The sequence below is a fragment of the Sparus aurata genome, chromosome 10, assembly GCF_900880675.1.
Source record: "Sparus aurata chromosome 10, fSpaAur1.1, whole genome shotgun sequence".
Lineage (NCBI taxonomy): Eukaryota > Metazoa > Chordata > Actinopteri > Spariformes > Sparidae > Sparus > Sparus aurata.
The window spans coordinates 7,111,135-7,137,094 of record NC_044196.1 but is presented as its reverse complement, the minus strand read 5'-3'; the positions used below and the strand labels follow the sequence as shown (position 1 = coordinate 7,137,094).

The window sequence follows — 25,960 nt, the reverse complement described above, 5'->3', positions numbered from 1 at the left end:
GCGGACACATTGTAAATATGCTTGATGCTGTGTACAAAATATTATCTACATTTCTTATTCCACTGTAACGCTGTCCAACAGTTATATACTGTGTTACGATGTTTTGACTTCTGGGCTGAACTTTGCAATAAAATAACTTTGTAACACATTTGTGTGTGTGTGTGTGTGTGTGTGTGTGTGTGTGTGTGTGTGTGTGTGTTTCTTTGTGGAGACACAGTTACTTTGTAAATGGTAATGAAAATATATTTTGTAGTTCATTTATAAATATTATTTGGACGCCATTAGTAAAATGACTTGTAAACTATCAATTAATTGTTTATTAATATTTCTCATTATAAGAAATATGTTTATTAAATTTAAGTCAAATTTGTAACTTACCACCCTCTGTGGGAATTTGTGTCCAGTTTCCATCTGTGTGCTGCACTGACATTATTTCCTAAGTGATTATTGATCCTGTCAAAACACAGAGGAATGCTCATATTTATACTGTACTCTTTGAAATGTTCTGTATGGGTGGATGGGTAGATCTCAGGATGTCTAAAATCCTGGCTATGGCCCTGAACCTAACTGCATTCATATTTGGATCATCACATTACATCAGAGACAGGCAACCATAATGACATGGAGTGTTTTTATTACAATAAAAAACAAGTAAGTAAATGTCGTAATTCTTTATCTATTTCACAAACTCTCTTTGGAGTCCTCATTAACAATCTGTGGCGTGTGTGCACTGAATTCCCAGCATAGAAAAATCCGCTCAGGCACTGAATGCAACTTTAAGTTTCGTTTTCTCCAAAGCAGCCACATGTCACAGTAAGCACACTACGTGCTGGAAATAGAGAGTAGACAGCACAACTGTTGCACTCCATCTTGCGCGAACAAGGTAAGTTTGTCCGACTTACAAATAGTTTAACTACGACAGCTAGAACACAAGCAGATACAAGTTCATATATTATTACTAATAAGGACTTTCACTGTTTGTTTTTGTCAGATGGGTGCAGTATTCAACCTGCTGGAGCAGCACAGACTGCAGGAGTACTACAATAAATTTGTTCAGCTCGGTGTGAAAGACGAAAGAGATTTCCTTGATGGCGTCACAGATGAAGACTTGAACAACCTCGGTAAGTTTACTGAGTATGAAAGCAGTAAGTTTAACATTTTCTGATGAAAACATGTCAGCTGTAGTCATGTACAGGCCTGTGTTATTGCTACATGAACGTCAGACTTCCAAGTTTCCAGGAAGCATGTTGTCATGTGTAAATGACATGGACTTTGGTCTAGAGACAGAGAAAGCAATGTAGGGAGAAAGAGAAATACTTGGCAGGTATCAATATATAATACAAAATAAGACTGATTATAAAGGAAACAGCCTCGTCAGTACAAGAGGGACTTAGGAAAGGTTTATTATCTGATTGCCACACATTTCTTCTGTGTGTGTGTGTACATGTGAATAATTCATGGGTTTATGTAGGCATATATATATATATGTATGTGTATTCATGTTTGTACGTGTGTTTATATGTGGGTATGTGTGTGTGTGTGAATGTATCTTCCAGTTATTATTTCAAAATTATTGGAATTTTATTTGTTGAAATTCTCTTTTTTCTTCTCATTGGTCGGTTACTCTCCAGCTGGACGAGTATTTGTGGGTGAAAGGGGGTAGGAGTTAATAAGTTTGACACTTCTTCCTACTCCTTTTCAGAAATGGTAATTCATTATTATTACTTTTTATTATTAGGACGGTGGTGGTGGTGGTGGTGGTGGTGATGATGACAATGATTATTAATATGATTGCTATTATTATGATATGAAATTAAACTATTATTGCTTTTTTTGGTATGGTTGAGGTTATATTTTAGGACCCAAATGCAGACAATGGAGACAGGAAGTAGTAAAGTGAAGATGTATTTAACAAACTGTGCTGGAGGATGATTTAGACAAGATGACGGGGGGTTGCAGGCAGGCAAGGAAGGTTGAGTGGAACCAGTGTGGAGGACAATGAACAGAAGACAGAACAGAACAGCACAGGAGATCATGGTAGAAAGCAAAACCGAGGAGGCATAAGCACAAAGGCAAAAACACAGAAAACACAAAGTACCAGCAGCACCATGTGGTCACCGTATTGGACGGAACGATCTAGCGCCAAAGTGTTGGAGAGACTAGGTAGATATAGGCAGTGGATGACGAGTTCATCCTCCTCAGGTGTGCCACTGTGCTGCTGCTGCCACACCCACAGACACACAGAGAAGGAGCAGGTGAGGGAGAAAGGAGGTGGGAAATGCAGAACACCGAAAATGGAAACACAACCAGGCTGCCACAGCAGCGTTGTGACATTGTTGTGGTTATTGTCACCCCATTACATGTCTTTATATGTATCATGACTAGTAGGGCTGGGCAATTAATCGAATTTTGATCGTGATTTTGAATTTTGGGTCAAACGATCTCCAAACTAATATAATTGAGTTGAAATTATTTATTTGGCATTTTTCGTTGTACAGTAGGCCTAGAGATTTTCTGAAAATTGAGCAATTCAATCAGCGCATGCGCAAATCCGGAGGAGTTACAGACTTCTATTTCTGGCAGATCGGAGCGACATAGCAATAAGCCAAATTTAGCACATAGCAGACAGGAAGTAATGCACCGCAACAACAACAACAACATAACATCCGGTCGCTTTTCAAAAATAAAACACAAACAAAGCATTTTTTTTGGGAGAGAAATGCTAATAAATGCATCATGTTTCCAAACTCACAACTAATCGTTTAAATAATCGTGATTTCGATATTGACCAAAATAATTGTGATTATGATTTTTTCCATAATCGAGCAGCCCTAATGATGTCTAATGATTGGGATGATGAATGGGAACAGAAGAATCAGGTTTTTGATTGTTTTGTTTGTTTTTTATTTTCTTTCGCTTTCCTCCCATTCCTTCATTTGTCGTTGACTGGTGCATGTCTTTACATTTTGTCTGATAATGGTTTTCTCTTTTTTATTTTTCTATTTACATGTTCCAAATAAACTAAACTAAATTAATAAAGGTATATTTATCATTCTGGTTATATTTCCCAACAGGATTAAGCCAGGTGGAAAGGAATCGTTTTTCTACCATGAGAAACACCATCCGCAGACTCAGAGCTCCAGCACAGCCTGCTGCGACATCTGTGAAGAAGTCAATGGAGTCATTCTGTCTGCAGTACACATACGCCAAATGTCCAGAACCAAAATATATCAGAGGTATTACAATTATTATTATTAAGCTCTTTACAGCGTGCGCTTATATCTTAAAAAGTACCTTGTGTTAGCAGTGACAAAGCGAATGCTCCGTCTGAATACAAAAGGAAGGAGGAGGTTGGTACATCCTCCATTTTTCCTGAAGGTGGAGCCTCTGAATGAATAACTGTCAGTTCCAAAACATTTGTACAACACATTTAATGACAGGCATTGCCTATAAAAAAAAAAAAACATTTAAAGAGCAACTAAACCCCTCAGTTTTGGATGACGTGCTCTAAGCTGGAAATTCAAAAAATTCCTTGATGATGGGCGGGGCTCCAGGAGTACTCTCCGATTCCCCCCTCCCCCCTCCCCCCTAACCGTCACCACACTACACTACCTACTCAATAATCACTATGCCTCTCTATTCGCAATTCTCTCAATCCAACCTACTCGCCACAGATTCCAGATCAGCAGGTGCTAGTTTTTATAGGAGGGGGCGGAGCTAACCGTGGTGGACCGTGACGAAAGCTGCCTCCAAAACGTCATCTGCCTCCATCTCAGCCAATAGGAAAATTTGATTGTAATAACCGGGTTTCAACCCATAGAGGGCAGTCACACTTACATTTTTACTACAAAATACGCCAAATTGAAATACTTCGACTAAAATGTCAAGAGTTGGACCAGAATCACTCAGCAACACTACTTCATACCCAAATACATTGGTTTTCAGCAGAAAAAAGTGGTTTGGGGGTTTAGTTGCTCTTTAATGACAACAGTCAGCAAGACTTTAGTTGAATAGGTCGTTGTCCAGTGACTCCCAAAACAACAGATTTAGCTGCACTTAACTGCATCTGAGCATGCTGATGTTAAGATTTAGCTCAAAACACCACGGTGCCCTAACACTGCCTTACAGAGCCGCTATCATGACTCTGAGTCTTATTACTTAATGTTTTCTCTCTAATCAATGGTTGAGAGCCATCCTCTGATGTCATATCATACCACATTATGTTGATAAGCCAGAACACTCTCTGATAACACCTTCATACCATTTTATACCCTTACCAAGATCATTTTGAATTCACAGATATGGATGCAGCACAAAACACAGTTGAAGATCTGATGTTGAGGATCCGTCACAGTGAAAGTGTTGATTCCTCCAAAGGCGTCTGTCTCTACACAGTGGATGGAATGCCTTTGACAGATGATCCATTCTTCAACACATGTAAGTTCATTCAGTGCTGAGGTCCAAAATAAATAACGAGGTCACCCAGTGTGAATATTCACCACAGTTCAGGACTTTTTTGTTGTTCAAATATATTTTGTGCATATAATATAACTTTTATGAAGAACTTCTAAAAATACAATATTGAATGACATTTTTGCTCAACAAAAGCACGTAAAGTGGTTATTTTATTTTTGTTCCCGTACAGGGTCTTTAAAAGACAGGCACATTAAAAATGGAGATGTGATCTATGCCATATTTACACCAAAGGAGAACCTGAATACAGCTCCTCAATTGCCAAATCATGAGGTGACTGAAACCTACGGAGGTGATACAGTGCGATGCCACATCATGCTCAAGGTGAGTTTGCTTACAGCACAGTGCAGAAGGCATTTTAATCTCCTCAATTTAGCAGCCTTTCTTTCAGTGCTGACACAGACTTTACATAAACTCTTCCAATCCACGACCTTCATTCATGACAGTTATAACAAACTGTTTTCTTTGTTTTATAGTTAAACTAAAAAGTTTTTACAGTTTTTATAGTTTTATAGTTTTATAGTTTAACTAAAAGTTAAGCCTTTAACCTGATTAAATTCTTTGAATATTTGATACAGGGTGACTTTGAGGTGATGGTGGATTTGGAAAATGACACAATAGCTACTTTGAAGAATAAGCTGTCAGATGAAAGTGGAATCCCAGCACATGTTCTTCATTACAGGTAATTCTGAATTTATTTGTAATGTATTCACAGTATGGGCTTTGAATCCCTCATTGTTAATCCTGATTGTGATGTGTTTGTTAATCACATTTCTAGGGGCGAACGTGGCAGTGGCAACACTTTGGAAAGTTGTGGAATCTCAGACGGGTCAACAGTTAATTTCTCTCTGTCCACGTTTTCTGAGGAGGTTCTAAACCAGGAAGACTTCTTCACTGATGATGTTGTTCCCTCAGTGCAACAAACCCCAAAGGGAATCAGCGTCTTCTTGTCTTCACTTTATATCATTGTAAGATGTGTTTAATGATATATAATAGTTTTACTTTAGGAAAATGGCTTAAATGTGTCCTCCTCCTAGGTAAGTTTGAGAATGGCTGTATTAGTCTAAAGAAGCTAAGAGAAGTTGTAGTGTGCACACTGGTCATATACAGATTTCAGCTGGACTTTTGACAAATACTTTGTCTCCTCTGCTCTGTGTTCGCTCTTGGTTATACTGCCATTTTTAAGAAGTCCGTTCTGCTCTGAAGGTGTAGAACAATCATGAGCAAACACTTTTAAATATTTTTTTTCTACTCCAGAAAAACAAGGGTACAGGAGTTGGACGCAAGAATTTGATCGCCTACATTCGAAAACTGACTGGATGTAACCCTCTGGCCCACAGTTTGTATCAGTTACTCTTTAGGAATGAGAGCGTATCCAGGAATCAAAAGGTAACCTATCTGATCATTTGCATCAAGCACATTTTTTTCTTCTTCTTCAGGTAAAAATGTGTTATTTCTCTCCCTGTAGATCGCACTAGTTGAAGGCTTGTACATGCTCTTCAGAGAGCTTTTGCCACAGCTTGGAACAAACCGAGGAGATAAGATCATCGAGGACATTGACGTCTTTGAGTATTCAACATACTGCTGGGCACATCTCCTGTCAGAAGCCAAGGTATTTCCTCATGAGTTTGGAGGCAGAATCTAAATTTACACAGGTGATGAGGCATCCAACGGTGGGATGACACCAACACTGTGTCAAGAACCACGGCACAACTTAGACTCAGGTCTGCCTTAACAAACAGTTCTTACAATGATCTATTGAAAATGTTAAAGTCAGACATAATGAGCTGTAATGGTCACATATGAGACTGTAGATCTGGACGTCCAGGCATCGCAGGTTATTGCTGCCCTGTGAGCAGAGTTGAGGGACACTTGCACGGAAAGCTTTGTCTCCTTGTAAAGATTTGGAATTGATTTAAGTGTGAAAAAGCTCCGGGATGGAATAACAGATATTGGCTCCAGACTGTGGACCATGTAGTGGAAGCCAGTAAGAGGAGGACTCCAGTTTGTATTACTGTTTTTTTCAAATCGATTCTTAGTAATTTAATAATCAAATCATAATCATCAACATTATAATTGCGATTAATTAATAATTAATTTTTTTTCACCACCCCTACTTAGAAATATATCATTCTGGGATTTGTTGTTGTCATGGATGTATGTTTTATAACATAGAATGACCTGATTGATGACCTGCAGCTGTATTCAAAAGTGTCACAGAGGAGTGATAGATTACCAGTTGAGTGTTTCTGCCTTGTATTACTTTGACAGAAAGAGACAACAGAACATGAGAACTATACAACATTTTCTCTGATGTCTGAAGAAGGCAGACGTTTCTGTGATCCAGTCACTGTACCTGGAGCACCAGGTGTCCTTGAAAGAGCAGCTGTGCTTCAGAAAATCCAAGGTAAAGTAAAACTTAAAAAAGTAAGGAAAAGTGCTGTCCCAGAATGACTTTAAAAAATAACCACATTTATTGCCATTCACATAGCAGCTCAAACAACAATGATAATGGAGTGAATGAGTTTGTGTGTGTGTGTGTGTGTGTGTGTGTGTGTGTGTGTCAGGGTTATCCATCCATCCATTTTCGTCCGCTTATCCGGGGCCGGGTCACGGGGGCATCTGTGTCAGGGTTATTATAGTTTTAAATTAGCTTTTATTTTAATTTATTTTTTCAGTTTGGTAGTTTTAATTAGTTTAACAAGTGATTTAAGTAGTTTAAGTTCAGTTCTTATCTAGGTATTTAATTTTAGTTAACTATAATAACCCTCGCGCACACAAACACGCACACACACACAGTGTTCAAAATCAGGTCGAGCAGAACTGGATGAACTTGGACCGGGAACTGGTTACAGAAGTGTGTGATTACGTGACTTTGCTGGAGACTTTAAGAAGCTAACTGGTGTTTTTCATGTTGACACCTGCACTTTCACACTGAGTGTGCCCAATCTGAGGATCCTCTGGCAGATTCCGCTGTCGAAGTCTTTCTGGAAATGGCGAAGTGTGCGCCAATAAATTCCGACCTCGCTGTTGGCAAAATACTGCTTATGTTCCTGATACTTCAGACAGAAGAACAACACACGGAGCTGACTGTGAATCTCACCAACACATTTCCTCAAAACAAAAAAGGCAATGATGGAAGCGGCAAATGAAAGAACATACGTAAGACCTAACTAGATGTAATTTAAGACCTATATGCAAAATATGGACGTATTTAAGACTTTTTAAAGCCTAAAATTGAGATTGTCAAATTTAAGACTTTTTTTTAGACTCAGTGGAAACTCTGTCTCTCTCACCGGCAGCCTGACTCTGTCCCACCCGCATCATTCTCTCTGTCACCTGACTACAGCTGGATCTCTCTCCTCTCTGTCTCATCCTCTCTGACGGAGCTACCAATCTCAACTGTTTCTGTCAAAGATAACGTGTTGTGTCCAGTGTTGACAGTTTCCAGCCCAATCACATCTTAGAGAACCCGCCCAATCCAATAAAAAACAGCCCAAACCACGAAGTTGCCGGATGCCCGTGTAAACCCGTAAAATCATAACACATCTAGTAGAAAACACATCCAGAGCTTCTAATCTGCATCAAATAACCTAATAAAATAACATAAATGATAGATAAATAGGTTTTTGCACATTGCAACCAACAAGAGTGCAGTAAATCAACCATAGGCTGCACAAATTGCAAAATGAACCTCTGGCATCCTAGCGCCAGGCCCAGATTAGTAATAATGTCAGCTGCATGTAAAAAGGTGCACTTTTAAGCCGTGTAGGCCTAAAAAATTTCATTGTTTACATCACAAATGACCTGTATGACGACTACATGCAAAACAAAACAAAATTATGCACATACAGAGCACCTCTCCCTCCCTCACTCCCTCTCTTTCTCCTCGTTTCCACAGCTGTGGTGCTGAAAGACAGTAAACATTGAGCCTACTCGCTGAGAATGACATACCGTAAAATACCAAATAACAGCCGGGGCGTTTATTTGTTTCAGTCACTAAACAGACCAGTCGGCAATTGGGTACAGGCGGGGACAGTGGACTAAAATGAAAAATAATGAGTGCGAGTTTGTCTATCTACCAACCACCTTAACTACTGCTATCACGAACCACACACAGTTTAATAGAACTTAAGTGTCAGTTGTCATGGTGGTATTCAAGGTAGTGGTGGTGCTTAAAAAGGCTTTGAAAGGAAAGCCTGGAGGTGGAGCTGGGGGTCAGCATCTCTCACTGAGTGAACATGTCTGGTAATAATAGCAACTTATATTTTGACTTTCTCTTTACTTTGTTAAGATGGCGAGAGGATTCCAAACTGCACTGAAGAGGTTCTGCAAGAAACATCGATCAAGAGAGCCACTGACATCGAGAAGATTTTGCTCAGCGTTCACCCATCAATTGTAGTATATGATCTCTGGAGTTCTCACGGCGCTGTGACATGTCAGAAGTATGTATGATCAAATTTCATGCTCAAGAGCACAAAAACATAGACATAGTTGTCATACAGATTCTCACATGTAATGCACAGACTGTAATTTATGCCCAGATAAAGTAATATCTTGAAATTACAGTAATAATTGTCATTTTCTAGGTAGTTGTCCAAACTTATCAGCATTATTTTTTCTAATGATTCTTGTCCACACTCTGTGTGGGCAGTGTAAGATATTTAGGTTTAATAATACACTACTTCAGAAATGTACTTCACCTCACCTTGTGTTCTATAAGTTGATTCTGTTTTCACAGTATTCATATAACCCAATAAGTAACCCATATAATTGCAGCTTTCACATAAATACCGAGAAGAGTTTTGGAGACATGGCAGAAGAAATGAAGGCGTTCCCTCAGCTCAGCGCGACTCCACCACTGCTTTTGAAGGGTCTTGGTTATGATCAACTACACCTTGTTTTTCTGAGTAAAGGTACTGCAAAAATCTGAAGGCATATTTCATAAATCCGATGCTGATTTAAATATACATTTATGTTAAACATAGTTACAATTAAACATTGTCAATAAATAGTTTCAATTTAATCCTGCCTCTATATTACCTACATAAGCAATGGACATTACCGGGTTACTTATCGCTATAGTTATTTTTGATTTGTGTTACCCTGTCAGAGTCCAACTTATCCAAGTTGGATTACTCACAGAATCAAAGCTATTTTTACAATGGTATGCTCAGGATGAATTGAGGAGCCTCACAGCCAAGATGAAAGTAGCTGTTCTGTAGTCTGGTGGTACGGCACCAGTTTAGGATCTGTGTCCACACAACGTCCTTTCTGGCAAAAAAAGTGCTAGCAGTGAACATGGTAGCGCTGGGTTGAAGCACTAGTGCAATGCAAGAGAAAAGAACCCTGTTGAATGTTGGATTGACATTAGTATCCACTTTTGTAACAGAGGCAGGGGCGGTTCTAGGGGGGGGGCAACAGGGGCCAGTGCCCCCGTAACTCTGAGTCTGGACCCCCCTGTGGCCCCCTGACAGTGAGTCTGCATCAATAATACAATGACAGATTTCTTGCAATGATTTTATTCTGAAGGGAAAGGCATAATTAAAGTGTCTCAGCAGTTTACTACCCAATCAAAATTGTTGAAATTGTAAACACTGCTTTGTCTGAATGAGGGATTTATCCTTTTTTCCAGGTTGTCTGTGCCCCCTTACAAAAAAGCCGGCCCCGACCTGGCCCCCCTATTAAAACTGGTCTAGAACCGCCACTGAACAGAGGGTTGGCTACACTGTTGCGTGGGATGATAAAGTGAAGTCAGTTTTATTTACATAGTGTCAATTCACAACTGAAGTCGTGACATGATACTTTTCAGTTGGAGCTTGCTTAGATTATAGTCTTTAAAGCACAACACACACCAGCAATGTTCAGTGTACAGATAATCGGCACCCACAAATGGACTTTCCTATCTCCGTTTCTATCTGATAAAGCTCAGGATAGACAGACAATAGTCATAGAGTAGCTTCCCTAACGCTGGAGATGATATTCTTGCGTACCAAACTAAATCAACATATGAAACTGCCATTTCACTGTAGAGAGGATTTTTTATTTTTTTTTGATAAATGTTTGGATTGTTTGTATTGTGTCTGGACTAGGGCTGCACCTATCGATTCTTTTTGTAATTGATTAATCTAGCACTTTATCAATCGATTAATCGAGTAATAGGATCATTTTTTTACCGTGTTTTTAAACAACCAAAACAAATAATGCATAACGAAAATGATGTGGCTGTAAAATGATCAAGCATTTCTCAAAAAAACAGAGGTATTCATTCCAACTCCAACATTTGGCTCCAAAACTAAGCCCATTTATTAAGTGCCAATAATTAAACAACAATACAGTTAAATCAACTTACTGTAAAACATGTATAACATGTAAAACTGTGAATACAAACTTAAATAGTAAAGGCCATTTGGCCTTGGTTTTGTTTTCTTCATACAACATTACAAAAAAGGATTGCACCTTCTGCAACTTACCCACCTGAGAACAAAGAATGAATATAAAATATCAAGCCAAACAGGTACACAATGTGTACAATTTATAATAAATAAATATAAATAAAACAATTATAAATAAATACATTATAAATAAGACTTTTTCAGTCTTCAGTCCCCAAATCCATGATAACCACACTAACCCGCCAATCACAAGGAGGCAAATACACTGTGTGGGAAGACTAGGGTCCTACTACTCCACACGAAACTTATCCTGAACTGTCAGGAATCATTTCAGAGTGACACAGACACATTGGAATAGCCGGTGGAGGCGGTGTAGTGCACTCAAACAGAGTTTATAATCACAAAACAACCAATGTAGCACGTAATTCATGATCATGTCAGTATAAAGTGATGTTTATTTTTGCTCTTCTTCGGCTGCTGTTTCAGTGAGTTTTGGGCGCAGAGTGATGAGACGTATACCGTTGAAATTTGTAGAGTCCCAGCTTTCATATGACATGCTGTATGTAGCGTTAGCATAAAGTAGCGTAAACGCTAACGCCGATTTTTCTGACATGCGTCAATAGCGTGTTTTTTCTACGTGCTCTTTTAGTTGCTTGGTGTCTGAATTGAGTCTCAATTAGGTGAAAATGATTATCATGAGTGTTTAGCCGAGCTTCTTCCCGTTAAGTGGGTGGGCTGCATTAATATGTTGCTACATGGTTAGCATGCTCTTATAAGGTGTATAATGCAACATGCGCAGCTCGGGTTGAAGAGGTTAAAAACATCAAAGCTAAACATCATATCTAGTCAAACCGCATCACGACATCGCTACAAATACAGAGCTAAATTGCGCCAGCCAGCTAAATTCAACATGTGTGATGCGCTGGTGTGCTTCCTGAACAACGGTCCGTGTGGAACAATCAGATCCCTGCGCGTATAGTGCGCGTCATAGGAATTTAACGAGGCTTCGAGGCAGAGTTTTTGCCTTGAGGAATTTTTATAATCGAGTTAATCGAGTAACTCGATGAATCGTTTCAGCCCTAGTCTGGACCTTTCATGTCGACTGTAGCTCCAGTTGCCCTTGAGTAGGTTTTAACATTTGTCACAGAAGTTAAATCCTGCCAACTTTTCCTTGTTTTTGGCAGACAACCTTGGTGTCTATTTGACTAAAAATAAGGCAAACCCTGCAAGTGTCGAAGTGCACGATTTTCTTGCTGGCAAAGTCAAAACTATCGATGTGGATGCATTGGCAGCAATGTGAGTACAATATTCTGAACTCTATTAAAGATAAAAGCACAAGTTCATCACAAAGGTGATTCTGGCATATCCCAGCCAATCTGTATACAGTAAATATTATCTTAACACTTCTTCACTTTTCGTGCAGAACTGGTGACCATAGAGATGACCATTCATTCGTCACAACTAGGACTCCAAAAGAAGCCATAATGGTAATGTTGAAACTCGAAAACCTGAAAATGTATCTCACTGCACCACGTGGGTGGGAGGGGGGGCGCTAATGAAAAAAGCAGGAGTTGTTTAAGAAAAGCTGTGCAGAGACTTGTCATCAGCAGAAAACCTGTTTTATTAGATTATAAACAGTTTTATTCTGACCAAAATAAGAAAATCGCAGAGGTCGTACATAACGACATCATGATCCACTCAAATTTTTAAATGTTACACTGAGTAGGATCAGATTTTGAGCAGGCAATCTGTGAGTTAGAGCCTGCATACATCATTCATGGTAATTGCAGCAATAATGATACATTAATTAACATTAGTTAATGAGTGATGGAGTAATACAACTAACAGTTAATTAGTGTGTCCTGTAATCATTTACTAATGCTGTTCATGTTAACTGAGGTGTTACACATTATTAGATTTTTTGTAAAGATACTATTGATATCAGTTAATATACTAGTAAACATCAGTAACTGTTAACAACTGTCTCGTGTAAACATTAATTTGATTACGGTTTTAACAAATGTTGGTACATGGTTGATAAAGATGTTTATTAACGTGCAACCTGCGTCATGCTTATCCATTTTTATGAAAAGAAAACTGTTTTTCAAAATGTTTAAGGGAAATGATTGTCCAGTTGCTTGTTCATCCTCTTATGACTAAAGGTCTTAAGGTTAAAAGGTTAAGATCAGTGGACACACTCCAAGGTCTTCTTGCCAAGGTTTTCTTCATTCTTGGTCTCATTTAAGACATTCTGTTACTTTGTATATGGGTGTATTTGTTGTGTATGAGTATTGCTTAACCATAATTAGCCATTGATGAATGCTCTTTGTGACTCTTATTGTAAAGCTGACATCAGGTCATGGTTAGGGTTAGCATGTCATAAATGCACAAGGATACTAAAAATGATTACTGTAGCCTCTTTTTTAATTTATAAATAGTCTGCTTTGAGGCAAAGCAGGCTAATTTCTGTGACTCGTTGAATGAAAAACCGTAGTCCAGTTCCAGATGTTTGTCAATTTTATCTTCAAAAGTTAAGGTCAAAATTGAGTGGAAATTACAGTCAAAGAAATAATATAGGGGCCTCACTCAACCTAAATTGTCTGCTAGCCAGCCCGCCAACAAACAGGTGCGCAGGTGAAATAATGTGGAGACCACACCCACTTCTTCTTACCAGGAATGATAATAATGTTAATAATAATGATAATGTGCACTGCCTAGACAAAGTAAACAATTCAAAATAGATGCACATTTTGGCTCCTACAATTACTTTCCTATAGTTAACCATTTATTAAGGATTTTTGGGAACCTTTGTGAAAACACCCTTTTATAAATACTTTGAAATGACAAATGGATTTGCAAAATGTTCCAAATTAAATATTTGCATTTTCTTTCAACATGGGGGGGTAATGTATGATTCAATAATTTCTTGACTTACATTTCATCAGGTGCTGATAGACACAAGCTCATCCATGGCAGAAAACTGCTATGGAAGTGTGGAGATACAGAAAATCCATGCCGTCAAAGAGTTTTTTGACAACTTTGCCACTCGGACCATGGCTTACGACTTTCATCATGTCATTGGCCTTGCCAAGTTTGACTCCACAGTGGAAATTCTCCACACATTCACCGAAATACTCGAAAAGTTCAAGGTAAATACAAAACAGTACACTTCTTCAAACCATAATAAACATTTAGTGTTCCTTGTTCAGTCAGTACTGGACATCTAAGTCTGTAAGTATTTACAGATAGTGCTGAAGGTGAGTTGTCATCTTTCTTTGTGAATGGCATACAGTTTGGACTCTGCCATGATACAACAGGTAAATAACCCCTTCATAGACACTGTTGTTATTTTTCTACTTTTCCAGGAACACGTCCATACCCTGAAGGCATCAGGAAGAACAAAGCTGTATGATGCACTGCAGCTAGGAATGCTTGAGTTGGACAAAGTCAAGACGAAGTTTCCAGACTGTAACCTTCGAATTCTTTGTCTCACAGATGGACATGATGTCGGGTAATTTTCTTTGTCTGTACTAGTTTCCTATTTCTTGTGAGGCTAAGTTTATAATTAGGTTTCGGTGAAGGTAAATTAGGCATCCTTTCTTCTGAGCTGTCATGTGGTTGTCCAGTGAAGTTTTGGTAGACAGACAAGAATTCCTACAAGTAACTGCCCGAGGTCTATGGATTATCTTGAGTATGTTTTTTGGAAAGAGACATTGGAGTTTCTTTATGTTTAAGTGAACTGTCCCTTTAAGATTAGGTTTTGGGGTTGGGGGTTACTCTTTTATTTAAAGCATAAACATGTTAAATACATGCTAATTGTATTGTGTTTCATGAAAATACATGTTTTGTGCATAGATCCTCAAACATGCCAGATGTTGTTACTGCCAACCTGATCAAATCTAACATCATTGTGGATTCGATTCTTCTTGGCAATGTGGGGCCAAGAAATACTTTACAACTACAGCCATGGGCTCCTGATACTTTGTGCATTCTGCGCGGAATCAGCAACGCGACAGGTAAAGTACAAAGGCATCTGGTAACAGTTATTTTTCTTTTACCTTTAGTTGTCTAATAGTTTCTGCATTTGGTGACACAGGATACTGAGATTAAAGTCAGAGTTCTGAATTTAATCTTTGAGTTCTGGGATCAAAGTTAGAATTCTGAGTTACAAGTCAGTTAAAACAATAACCAGTATTGCTTTCAGGAGGTTGCTGTTTCAAACCAGAGACGAGCAAAGATGGTTTGAAGCTCTTTGAGATTGAGACTGTTCTCTCTTTGGAGATGAGGAAACCCAAGAAAAAAGCTGATCCATCGACCATCACTATTGTTAGTACACCAGTTATTGTCTACATTTTTATTGTACATAAGTGTGTACAACTCTGTCACAGTAATTAATTTTAAACATGTTAACATTGTACATTTTAATGTGTTTGCTCATTATCACTTGATAATTTTCAGAGTTCATTACGAGCGATCAATGCTGCTCATGGGTATGATAAATCTCCAGAGGTTGTCTTGCCAAGCGAGATGAACAGTAAAGTGACAGTGACAGAGAGGTAAGTGAGAGAATAATCCTATTCAATGTCAGTTGGAGCAAAAAAATTTTTTGAGATCAGATGCTTTTATTTAGAAAAGATATTCTGTTTACTGTGATGTAAAACAGAGTCAAGTGTTAAAAATCTTCAAATTAAAGACTCAACAATTTCTGTCAGTCGAATGACATATTTGTTTTAGGACCAGCAGAAACTTCTTTGGGCGTTTCCTTAAATGAAAGAAGACTACAATGTAAAGTCATACAAGATGTGTGTTAATATTGAGGGACTGATCTTTCAAACTAGTGCTCTGAAAAAGAAGATCCGGGACACCAGAGTTGGACAAATGATGGAAAAGGACAAACGTATCCTGGAGGAGCTGAGGAGTTTGCACTGTAACCCACATCCCTACTTCAGTATCTTTCCATCAGAGTCTGACTTCAGTAAGTGGCATCAAATGTTTTCACATTTTCAGGTCTTTTTCTAAGTTTGTTTGACTTTTATTCTAAATATTGATGTTAGATTTTATCATCACGAAGACTTCCAATACTGTATTGTACTGTAATACAATACCAATACTGTAATACAATATTGCACTAAATGCCTTGTACTTTTTTTTTTACTGTACTTTTTACTTGTAACTTTTTAATATAATTATGTTGTGTGACACTGCTAAAAGTGTTGCTGCTAAAAAAATGTGTTGTACATTGTGCAATGACAATAAAAAGGATTCTGATTCTGAAAAATAACAGGTTAATACATTGTCATCAAGTTTAAGGTAATGTGTACAGGCCCCATTTTATACAGTATGTCAGTAATCAATTCATTTACTAAATTGATTCTACAACATTGAAAAGTCGACCCTGGAACACTTAATAATCAATCTTACTTTTTAACATTTCAGCGTTCTGGAAGATTGTCATGGAAGGACCTTCAGACACACCTTATGAGAAAGGAGTCTTTGAGTTGTTCTGCCAGTTTGGTCCTGACTACCCAGTGAAGCCTCCACTGGTTCGCTTTGTCACACCTGTATCCTGCCAGCAAATCAACAGCTTCAAATGTTCAGCCTTATTTGTAATACAGATTAAAGATCTTGTTTAGTGTCAGATTGATCCATATTAGCTTAGAAAACTTTAATGTGTGCTATGGACTATATGCAGATTTTTTATTATGTAGCTCATTCAGTTTTCATAAGTAAATATAGAAAAAGCTAAAACATTTGTGAAAGCATCAGACAGAGTGCAGCCCAGCCGCCAGGATAACATGTTGGCAGTTAATGTTTCTGCAAACCACAAATACGTTCACATTTGCAGGCCATAGATTATGATTATGTTTTCCGTTTGTACAAAACATGTAATATCAAGTTCACAACACATCTTTATCAGCTGACTTTAATTTAGATACAGGTGAGAAGCCGGTGACGGCAGTTCAAGACTGTGTTTCTGTATTTGTAAGAAGAACATAAACATTAAGGGAAGTAAAGTAACATAAATGTAAATTGAAGCTTAATTGGCAAAGTTTCAGGAGCAGGACCACACCTCAACAGCGCCAGCTTCCGCATTTCTATAAATAACCACCTGACCCTCTCATCTGCTTCGCTCTCGTATTCTGCGCTCTCGCACCCAGAAACGAGATCACGCGACATCGCCTCGCCCGAGCACATCCAAACTTTTGTACGAGCAACATCAGGCTCTACACACCTCATCATGGACTTCGTATCACTATTCCCGTCGGACAATCTTTCAGACGAGATGAGGATCACCATTCATTTGAAGCCGACTACTCTCCCGTCACCTCCGTACCCGAGGACCCGATTCCAGTGGCCCAACAGCCGGCTAGGACGCGAGCGGGTCCGAAGAGCACCAACTTCGTCTCATCCATGGTTCGTCTCCCGCCTGGTTCATCTCTCCTCAACATCCAAGATTATCATAGTTCGCCCGACGACTCTCCCGTGTCTCCCAGCCCACCTCCTTCCGCAGCAAAGAGAGGACGAGGAATTTCCGGAACAGAAAGTCACCGTCGCTGCAGTTCGCCACAGTTCGCCGACTCCTTCACCTCCAAGAAGCGAAGCCTCCCGCCATCGTTCCGCCAACACCGGCCGAACAACTCGCCGGTCACAACGTCTCCACGCTCCGGTGAGTTCCCCCGACCGGCTTTCATCTTCTACAGTCACCGATTGGACAGTAGCCGCTCCCCAGAAAACTTTAAACGACAAATGAATTCTGTTTAACTGAATGGACTATAAAGCCAAACTTTCTCCACACGCATGTGTGCTTCTTCCGTCAACACCAGCTCTCTTCCGGGTGACGTCATCACGCGCACGCAACACACCGCGACGTCGACGCTCCTGTTAAAAGGGACAGTACAATTAAATACTACAGCCCAAAGACAGCAGAAAGCTCATAGACAACAGAAAGTGCAGCAGCAAAAGTGGAGACAGAGATCCTCAGCCAGATCAAATGACTCTAGAGTTTCTGCTACCACCTCTCGTCATCACTCCACTCCAAAGGGAGTGCCCAGATGGATTTCAGGACCCTCCAATCCCCATCAGGATTTTCATCATCGACACTAGCAACCTACAACATCTAGGGCAACGTCATGGTGCCCACTGCCATTCAGTTCTAGCCACCACAACAGCCAATCTTCGAAAAATAAATAAATAAACTCATGGCTGTTCGTTCCGTTAACACCAGATCGCTTCCAGGTGAAGTCATCACGCACAGCCCTACAGGCGGTGACGTCTACGCTCTTGTTAAAGGGACAGTACAATCAAATGACAAAGCCCAAAGAAAACAAAGAGCAGCAGCAAAAGCAGAGACAGAGATCCTCTGCCAGATCAAACAACTCCAGAGTTTCCGCCACCACTTCTCGCATCACTACACTCCAGAGGGAGCGCCCAGATAGATTCCAGGACCCTCCAACTTCTATCAGGATTATCATCATCAGCTACAGCAACCTACAACCTCAAGGGCAAACGCCACAGTGCCCACCGCCATCCAGTTCCGGCCATCACCGCAGCTAAACTTTGCGGAGGCTCCTGGCACAGGGATGCCAGTGCCCCCTACAGCCCACTGCTAACAACCACAGCAGCCTGTTTCAGCGGAGGCTCTTGGCACCGGGATGCCAGTGCCCTCTGCTTCCTGTGTCCAGCAACCACAGCAGCTCGCTTCAACCGGGGCTCCTGGCACCGAGATGCCAGCGCCCCCTGCTTCCTGTTTCCAGCAACCACAGCAGCTCGCTTCAACCAGGGCTCCTGGCACCGAGATGCCAGCGCCCTCCGCTTCCTGTGTCCAGCAACCACAGCAGCTCGCTTCAACTGGGGCCCCTGGCACTGAGACGCCAGTGCCCTCTGCTTCCTGTTTCCAGCAACCACAGCAGCTCGCTTCAACCGGGGGCTCCGGATTCTGATTCAGATTTTGACCCTGGCACCGAGATGCCAGCGCCCTCTGCTCCTGTTTCGAGCAACCACAGCAGCTCGCTTCAACCGGGGCTCCTGGCACCGAGATGCCAGCGCCGTCTGCTTCCTGTTTCCAGCAACCACAGCAGCTCGCTTCAACCGCTCCGGTCTGTATATTAAAAATTACTGTCCATTCTTGCACTACATCATGTAAATATGTATATACGTCGATTCGATTCCATTTTCTTCCCCTTTTTAATTATAGTGTCTATTCTATTATCTATTTTTGCTATTGCTCTATTCTCTTAATATTCTGCTGCTGCGAGAAACAAATTCCCCCGTCTGCGGGACATTAAAGGATTCTGATTCTGATTCTGATCCTGGCACCGAGATGCCAGAGCCCTCTGCTTCCTGTTTCCAGCAACCACAGCAGCTCGCTTCAACCGGGGCTCCTGGCACCGAGATGCCAGCGCCCCCCTGCTTCCCGTTTCAAGCAACCACAGCAGCTTGGTCAACCGGGGCTCCCAGCACCGAGATGACAGCACCCCCTGCTTCCCATTTCAAGCAACCACAGCAGCTTGATCAACCGGGGCTACCGGCACCGAGATGTCAGCACCCCCTGCTTCCCGTTTCAAGCAACCACAGCAGCTCGCTTCAACTGGGGCTCCTGGCACCGAGATGCCAGCACCCCCTGCTTCCCGTTTCAAGCAACCACAGCTGCTCGCTTCAACCGGGGCTCCTGGCACCGAGATGCCAGCGCCCTCTAGCGCCTATTTCCAGCAACCACAGCAGATTGCTTCAACCAGGGCTCCTGCCACCGGGATGCCAGCGCCCTCTGCTTCCTGTTTCCATCAACAACAGCACCTCGCTTCAACCAAGTCTCCTGGCACCAAGATGCCAGTGCCCTCTGCCGCCTAATTCCAGCAACCACAGCACCTCGCTTCAACCGGGGCTCCTGGCACCGGGTGCCAGCACCCTATGCCGGGATGCAGGGAGCTTCCATCTCCCAGCTCCATCAGTCCCAGCAGCTCATGTCGGCTGGGGTCGTCAGCACCGGGATGCCGGCACCCGTTCTTCCCCCTCAACAGGCAACCACTAATTTCACTTTATACACAGCTACCCACACTGGGCCGCACAAAAAACCAAACGAGAGCTTCAGCCTTCTCTCGCCTGTTGTCGGCAGCTCCACCAGCACCCATACCTCCAGAACAGATGTCATCTACCCCTTCTGTCATCTTCCCGTAATCAACGGCGTATATAAGAAAGGCAGGCCCGTCATGCACCAAGGAGGTTTTTCGATTTGCAACGGCTTCAACAGTACCGGATGCACCGTGTCCCAGTGCCGCTTCCTCCACGTTTACTCCTTCTGCAGCGGGGGCCACGCCCACCCCGAATGCCTGTACAACCTACCTCGCCAAAGCTAGTTTCTCATAAAGGACTTGAAGAAGGTCTTCACCCCGGACTCCACACAATCATCTATCTCTTTTGAAATCAAAAATCTTCAGTCGACCATAACCGAGCCAGATTCAGTTGACCGCACGCTCGCTAAGGAAGTTAAGGAAGGTCCAGGAACAGACCAGTGCTCTTAAAGTCCTCCCTATTCACCCCGACTTCTGCCGTTTCTTCAGCATCCATTGCCGTGGTATATATAACTTCGCCGTTAGGCACACCTTTGGTCGCAAAGCAGCCTAAACTCTTCGACACCCCACCTGAAGCCCTCAGCTGGATCCAGTCTAACAATTTCCCCCCACCACATCGCCACCCACTTCCGGCCTGATTACCCTGACTTCAGTCTTCTCCAACCTCGGGGTCCCATCGTCGCAGAGAAAACAGAGGGCCCCTCCACATCCCTTGAGTTTCTCGGAATCATTCTTGACACTAACAAGTTTTAGACTTCATTCCCGGTCGGAAAGCTCAGCCGAACCTTCTTCTGCGCCCAGCGCCGCACCAAACGTCAACTTCTGTCCCTTCCGTCCCATCACTCTTGACCTCCATCTCCCTGGATAGCTCGAGCCTTGCTGAAATCTGTCCGTGACTCAACCCTATCACCAATTGGAACGGAATCACTTTCTTTTACGATGACCAACCAACTAACCCACATGACATCCATCTGTACAGCGATGCTGCTCCTTAGGCCGGTTTTGGGGGTTTCTACAAAGGAAGATGGCTTGTGGCAGAATCGCCCCCGAAGCTCGCTAATGAATGCCAGAAGTTCAGAAGCTTGGCACCTCACGCAGATACCTTCCCTACGCCAGTTGGGCGTCGACATTCAACTCGTAAATCCTGCGCTTATACCCCTGATAAGCGACTACCAGAGCTCCACCATCAACAACCTATCACCCTCGACCCTCTCTTCCTACTGGACAGCCTGGAAAGCTTCCATTACTTTCACGACCAATACAACACAACCTTTCCATCATTAGATCTCATCACCACGACTTCTTTCAGTACTTACGCCCATTCCTCATGACAAATCACGCACCACCAAGCTTACCTTAACGGTATCAGCTTCTTTCCAAGACAATAACCGGCTGTTTGTTAACAGTTCGTTAAGCCCTCGCCGTCTTCCTCTTAATGCCAACTTGCCGTTAATCTGCCTCCACACAATCCGTTCCGGGTACGGCACTCCTCAAGTCGCCCAAACCCTGGAAGCCATGTTCTTGCTTGCCTTTTGGCTTCCTCAGATGCTCCAAATTCACCTCCTAAACCATTCACTTCGACTCAAGCCGTCATGCTTGCATTTCTGACTTGTCTTGCTTTTCAGACGACACTATGGTGTTCCACTTAAAGCAAACCAAAACCAATCAATTTGGTCCGCCTACACCCGTCTTCTTCTTCAAGGTCCAATCACCACTGAATCCCTTCGAAACCCTCGCAAATTTCTTGCAATTCCGTAAATCTCACAACAACGACAGATCCTCTTTTCATCTCCGAATCCAGCCAAGTGGCTACTCGATTCTGGTTCCACCATCACTTTCGCCGGGTGCTCTCATTGTCTGGTATTTTGCCCGACAACTACTCTGGGCACTCCTTCAGAATCGGAGCTGCCACTTCAGCCTCCCGTAATGGCTTCCCAGAACACTTCATACATCTCATAGGCCGCTGGTCCTCCCAAACGTACCACCGTCACATCTGTTCAGATCTCAAAGATCTCAGATCCGCTCAATCTCTTCTCAAGTAATTGGAGGTTTGTGGGGATTCTCTACAAGAATCCCCACAACGCACTCGAAGAACTCAAAAGAACCAAGATCTTCGACACTTCGTTTTCCTTTGTCACTAATAAATCCTTAAACGCATCTCGTTGATGGTGTGGTCCTTGCTAGTGAATTGAAGCTTAATTGGCGAAGTTTCAGGAGCAGGACCACACCTCAACAGCGCCAACTTCCGCATTTCTATAAATAACCACCTGACCCTCTCATCTGCTTCGCTCTCGTATTCCGCACCCCTCCCCCCCACCCCATTTCTCTCTGTCTGTTTCTTCTTTCTCTCCTCTCCTTCGTAGGTCCATGAGGGGGTCCGTCGCTGCCCGGGAGCGGCGGCGGATTCTCTACAAGAATCCCCACAACGCACTCGAAGAACTCAAAAGAACCAAGATCTTCGACACTTCGTTTTCCTTTGTCACTAATAAATCCTTAAACGCATCTCGTTGATGGTGTGGTCCTTGCTAGTGAATGTAAAGTTTAAACAAATCTGTGATATGCAGAAACAGACATTGCCAGCCTTTATTCTGGTGATTGAGTTGTGTCTCCAGAAGCTAGCCTGAATTGAAATGACTGTAAACAATGCACACAGTGCCATTTTCTTAACCTGAACCAGGTGTACCACTGCAATATTAACAACGTGGGACGCATTTGTCACAACATATTCGACCGGAACTACAACGCCCAGATCACCATGAGAGATATCCTCAATGCTGTTTATGGACTGCTCATCATCCCAGAGCCTGAAGATCCATTGGACAGGTTAGATCCCAGAATATACCTGTTTAATTATTTAACAATGATTGAATATGTAAATTATACTTTAAATTCAAGACAATTATGAAATGGTACACTAATTGCAATCTTTAAAAAATTGTATCGTCTCGTACGGTATAAATGAAACAAAACACCAACATGTTGATTTGTTCTATGGTAAATGAACTGTTTGAGCTCAAATATGTTGGGTGTTTTTTTGTGGCAGCATCCTGGCTGAGGAATTTATGTCCAGTCGTGAGAAGTACGAACAAGAGGCCAAAAAACACACAGAGGAAACTGCTGCTATGTCACGAGATGTCATGGAAAAGGTGAACGAACAGTCTAATCACTTTTATAATTAGTTATAGGATGTTTTTAACTTGATTCTGTGGACATTTAGAGGCTGTAGCTTATGATATCAGATGATACTGTTGTTTTTAAGGGAATCAGTCTGAACTCAATCAATACCCTGAAATCTATTAACAAAAACATATAACACACATATTGACAAAAAACAGTGAGTTATGAGCTGCATTAAGCCCTATTCGACGGGACTAGTATTACCTGGGGACCTCATGTGATTTAGAAATTACCCCACCACGTCTGTGTTTCATGCAGCGCATTCGCACGGGATAAGCAAAGTCTGTGTTTTAATTTAATTTACTGACATATCCCCCGGATATGATGTCAAGGCTCTGCGTATCCTATGTAATTTACAGAGATGCCGATTCGCACGGGACTAATATTATCACATGGCCTCTGTGTTTGGCGAAATATGGTAGGTAACTTGCGGTGGAATTCTTACTCTACAAATTACGAACGTAGCAGATTTGCATGGGATTAAGATCACAGACGACCTCCGCAGTTATTACAAAGTACTAGAGTCTCCAGTTAATACTAGTCCCGTGCGAATAGGGCTTAAGAAGGCCACACATGTTAAAAACATATATATGACCCTTTTTATGATGTATCACATTTTCAGCATATTCTTACATGTCACGTAATTATTTATTGTATTCACTTCTGATTTGAAAGAAATTGGTGGATCCTGGGAAACAGCTTGTACCGCCTCATCTAATCTGTCCCCTCACCAACAAGCTGTTTGTTGATCCAGTGGAAACAATTTACGGAACAGTGTATGAACGAAAGGCCATCGAACAACATCTCAAAGAGTAAGTCAATATTTATTTTGTAACATTAAATAAGAGAGTTGGCAAAAGTATAGAGCTGCATAATGGGAAGTACAAGATCCAGTGTTTTTCATGATTTCAACTCTAATGAAGCTTTGAACTTAAATTTGTTCATATATCCTTGTTTTTCTAATAATTAAAAACTGTTTTACAGACACAAACACGATCCAAAGGGTGGCCCAGCAGTACCGCTGACCAACGCTGATCTCAAATTAGCCAGTGAAATGAAGAAAATGGCAACTGACTACCGTTCTAAACAACTTCGGTAAAAGTTGTAGATAAAAGTTGTAGCTACAGTGGTGGGATCAGTTATTGAGTTGAGTGCAAGTTCACATTGTTTGATTATCACATGTTTGTGCATTAAGAAAAGATAATTAAAATGATTGACTGTTATTACGACATACTTTTGAGTTATACATGGGAACAGTAGAGTTAGGACAAACTCATATGATTTAGATTTTCTGTCTTCACGTTGTTTTATTTCATTTTAATGACGTTTGACGTCCATTGGACCAAATGTTTTTGATGACTACGTTAAGGTCAGTAAAGTGGTGCTCCATGTCCAAAAGTCAGGACTGTTATCTGCTTTTACTTTAATAATAATTAACAGGTGTTTTGACTTGAAGACGGCGATCACATAGCAGTGAACAAGCCTGTTACTAATCTTTTATTTAGAAACAAACATAATGTTCTTTTATCTTTTGTTCTGTTGTATCTTTATCTGATGAGTGATTTACTGATTGAGTCTTTAACCTGAACAGCAATCAGATTGATGATGTTTCACATGGGACATGAGGGGTTGGAGCCATGCAAGGAAATTACTTTGGGGTTCTAATTGTTAACTTTTTATGCCACCGCTTAGTGATTGTTTGGCAAGGGTTTAAAATCAGAGAGTTTTATTGTTGTTCTTGCTTCAGCAGCCACTTTTGCATATTACTCAAACTGTTTTCGGATAAAAATATATACTGAAAATAAAATCTGATGATAAAGTTTGTCTTAAATTCTTGTTCTGGAAAGGTGAATTCTACAGACAGAGTACACAAAAAACAAAAGGTAATATTCTGGCACTAGTGGCACCACAGAGAAAACAGCAATTCTCCATAAATAAGGTGCATGTTTTAGCTTTGATTTTACATGAGATCTTGTTTTTGTTTTTTTTACCTTTAAATGTTAATTTAATATTTACATTTATGTGACAATCCTGTTAACAAACCTGTTTGTAAGAAAATGAATACCCGAGTCTCATCCCAACTCATCAACGCTTTGGGATGGTAGCCAGTCTGACACACAATAAGACTCAAAAATCAACTTTTCTTATAAGTAACTCCTTTTCACCTTGAATTTGAATATTTTCTCTAAAAATACTCTGCAACCAGTATTTTTATGCAGAACTTGTTTTTTTTCCTGGAAAAAAAATTGCAATATTCTTGCTGTTGTTTGTTATAGATTGTTCATGTTATTTTACATCGGAAAAGTAGATTTACAGTCAAGTTTTGTAATATGATAGATATCTACCAAAACATCCAGGGAAAATCTGTAAAATGAACAAAAAAAAATCCATAAAATAAAAAGAAAGTTTGCAATACAGTTACAGCCTAATGTGACTGAACAGCAGCTGAACAAACTAACCCTAAACTTCAAACTTCCTTAAAGTCTCAGTTTGTTATAATTAAAGTAAAACCTCAGCTCAGTGAACTACATCATCTCATTAACATGTCACCAGAACCAACATGGAGCTAACTGGGCTCATAAAAACAAGTAAACAAGATGAACATCACAATAAATCTGCTCAAACTGACAACTGCAGTTCTAAAATATTTAAGTTAGGAGATGACGTCACTGACACCACTGTTGACATTTCATTAGTTTGATGACAAACATCATATGAGTGATTCAAATTCAATTGGGATCAATACATTATCTGTCTCTCTTCACTCACTACCAGAGAAAGGTTTTAACAAATAAGGTCCCATTAGGGAAACCAAGAGGGGTGTGGCTTCAGCTCTCTGTATAAAAT

At 41.0% G+C, this 25,960-nt stretch overlaps 1 protein-coding gene across 2 annotated transcripts; it reads left to right on the top strand.

The window, feature by feature from the left end:
* The first annotated feature begins 799 nt into the window (after nt 1–799).
* LOC115589785 (uncharacterized) lies at nt 800–24,949 on the top strand. 2 transcript variants are annotated; one of them, XM_030430937.1, is made up of 25 exons: nt 800–883; nt 992–1,121; nt 3,075–3,236; nt 4,300–4,437; nt 4,646–4,797; nt 5,052–5,155; nt 5,252–5,441; nt 5,731–5,862; nt 5,942–6,085; nt 6,745–6,880; nt 8,768–8,918; nt 9,253–9,389; nt 12,053–12,164; nt 12,292–12,355; nt 13,814–14,017; nt 14,234–14,379; nt 14,724–14,884; nt 15,073–15,194; nt 15,327–15,424; nt 15,707–15,843; nt 16,305–16,429; nt 22,614–22,759; nt 22,980–23,082; nt 23,789–23,925; nt 24,098–24,949. In XM_030430937.1, exons 2-25 carry the CDS (start codon nt 992–994, stop codon nt 24,210–24,212), a joined length of 3,246 nt encoding a protein of 1,081 aa, XP_030286797.1. In that variant the 5' UTR covers nt 800–883; the 3' UTR covers nt 24,213–24,949. The 2 variants fall into 2 exon arrangements, with proteins under 2 accessions (XP_030286797.1, XP_030286798.1); XM_030430938.1 differs by lacking the exon at nt 800–883 and adding an exon at nt 1,632–1,707 and having other exon boundaries at nt 990–1,121.
* The last annotated feature ends 1,011 nt before the right edge of the window (nt 24,950–25,960 follow it).

Excerpts from the sequence above, each read along its gene's own strand:
- LOC115589785 (XM_030430937.1), top strand. The coding sequence starts at position 992 with ATGGGTGCAGTATTCAACCTGCTGGAGCAGCACAGACTGCAGGAGTAC. Across the intron at positions 12,165-12,291 it reads GTGGATGCATTGGCAGCAAT|AACTGGTGACCATAGAGATG; the intron begins GTGAGTACAATA and ends CTTTTCGTGCAG. Across the intron at positions 15,195-15,326 it reads ATCCATCGACCATCACTATT|AGTTCATTACGAGCGATCAA; the intron begins GTTAGTACACCA and ends GATAATTTTCAG.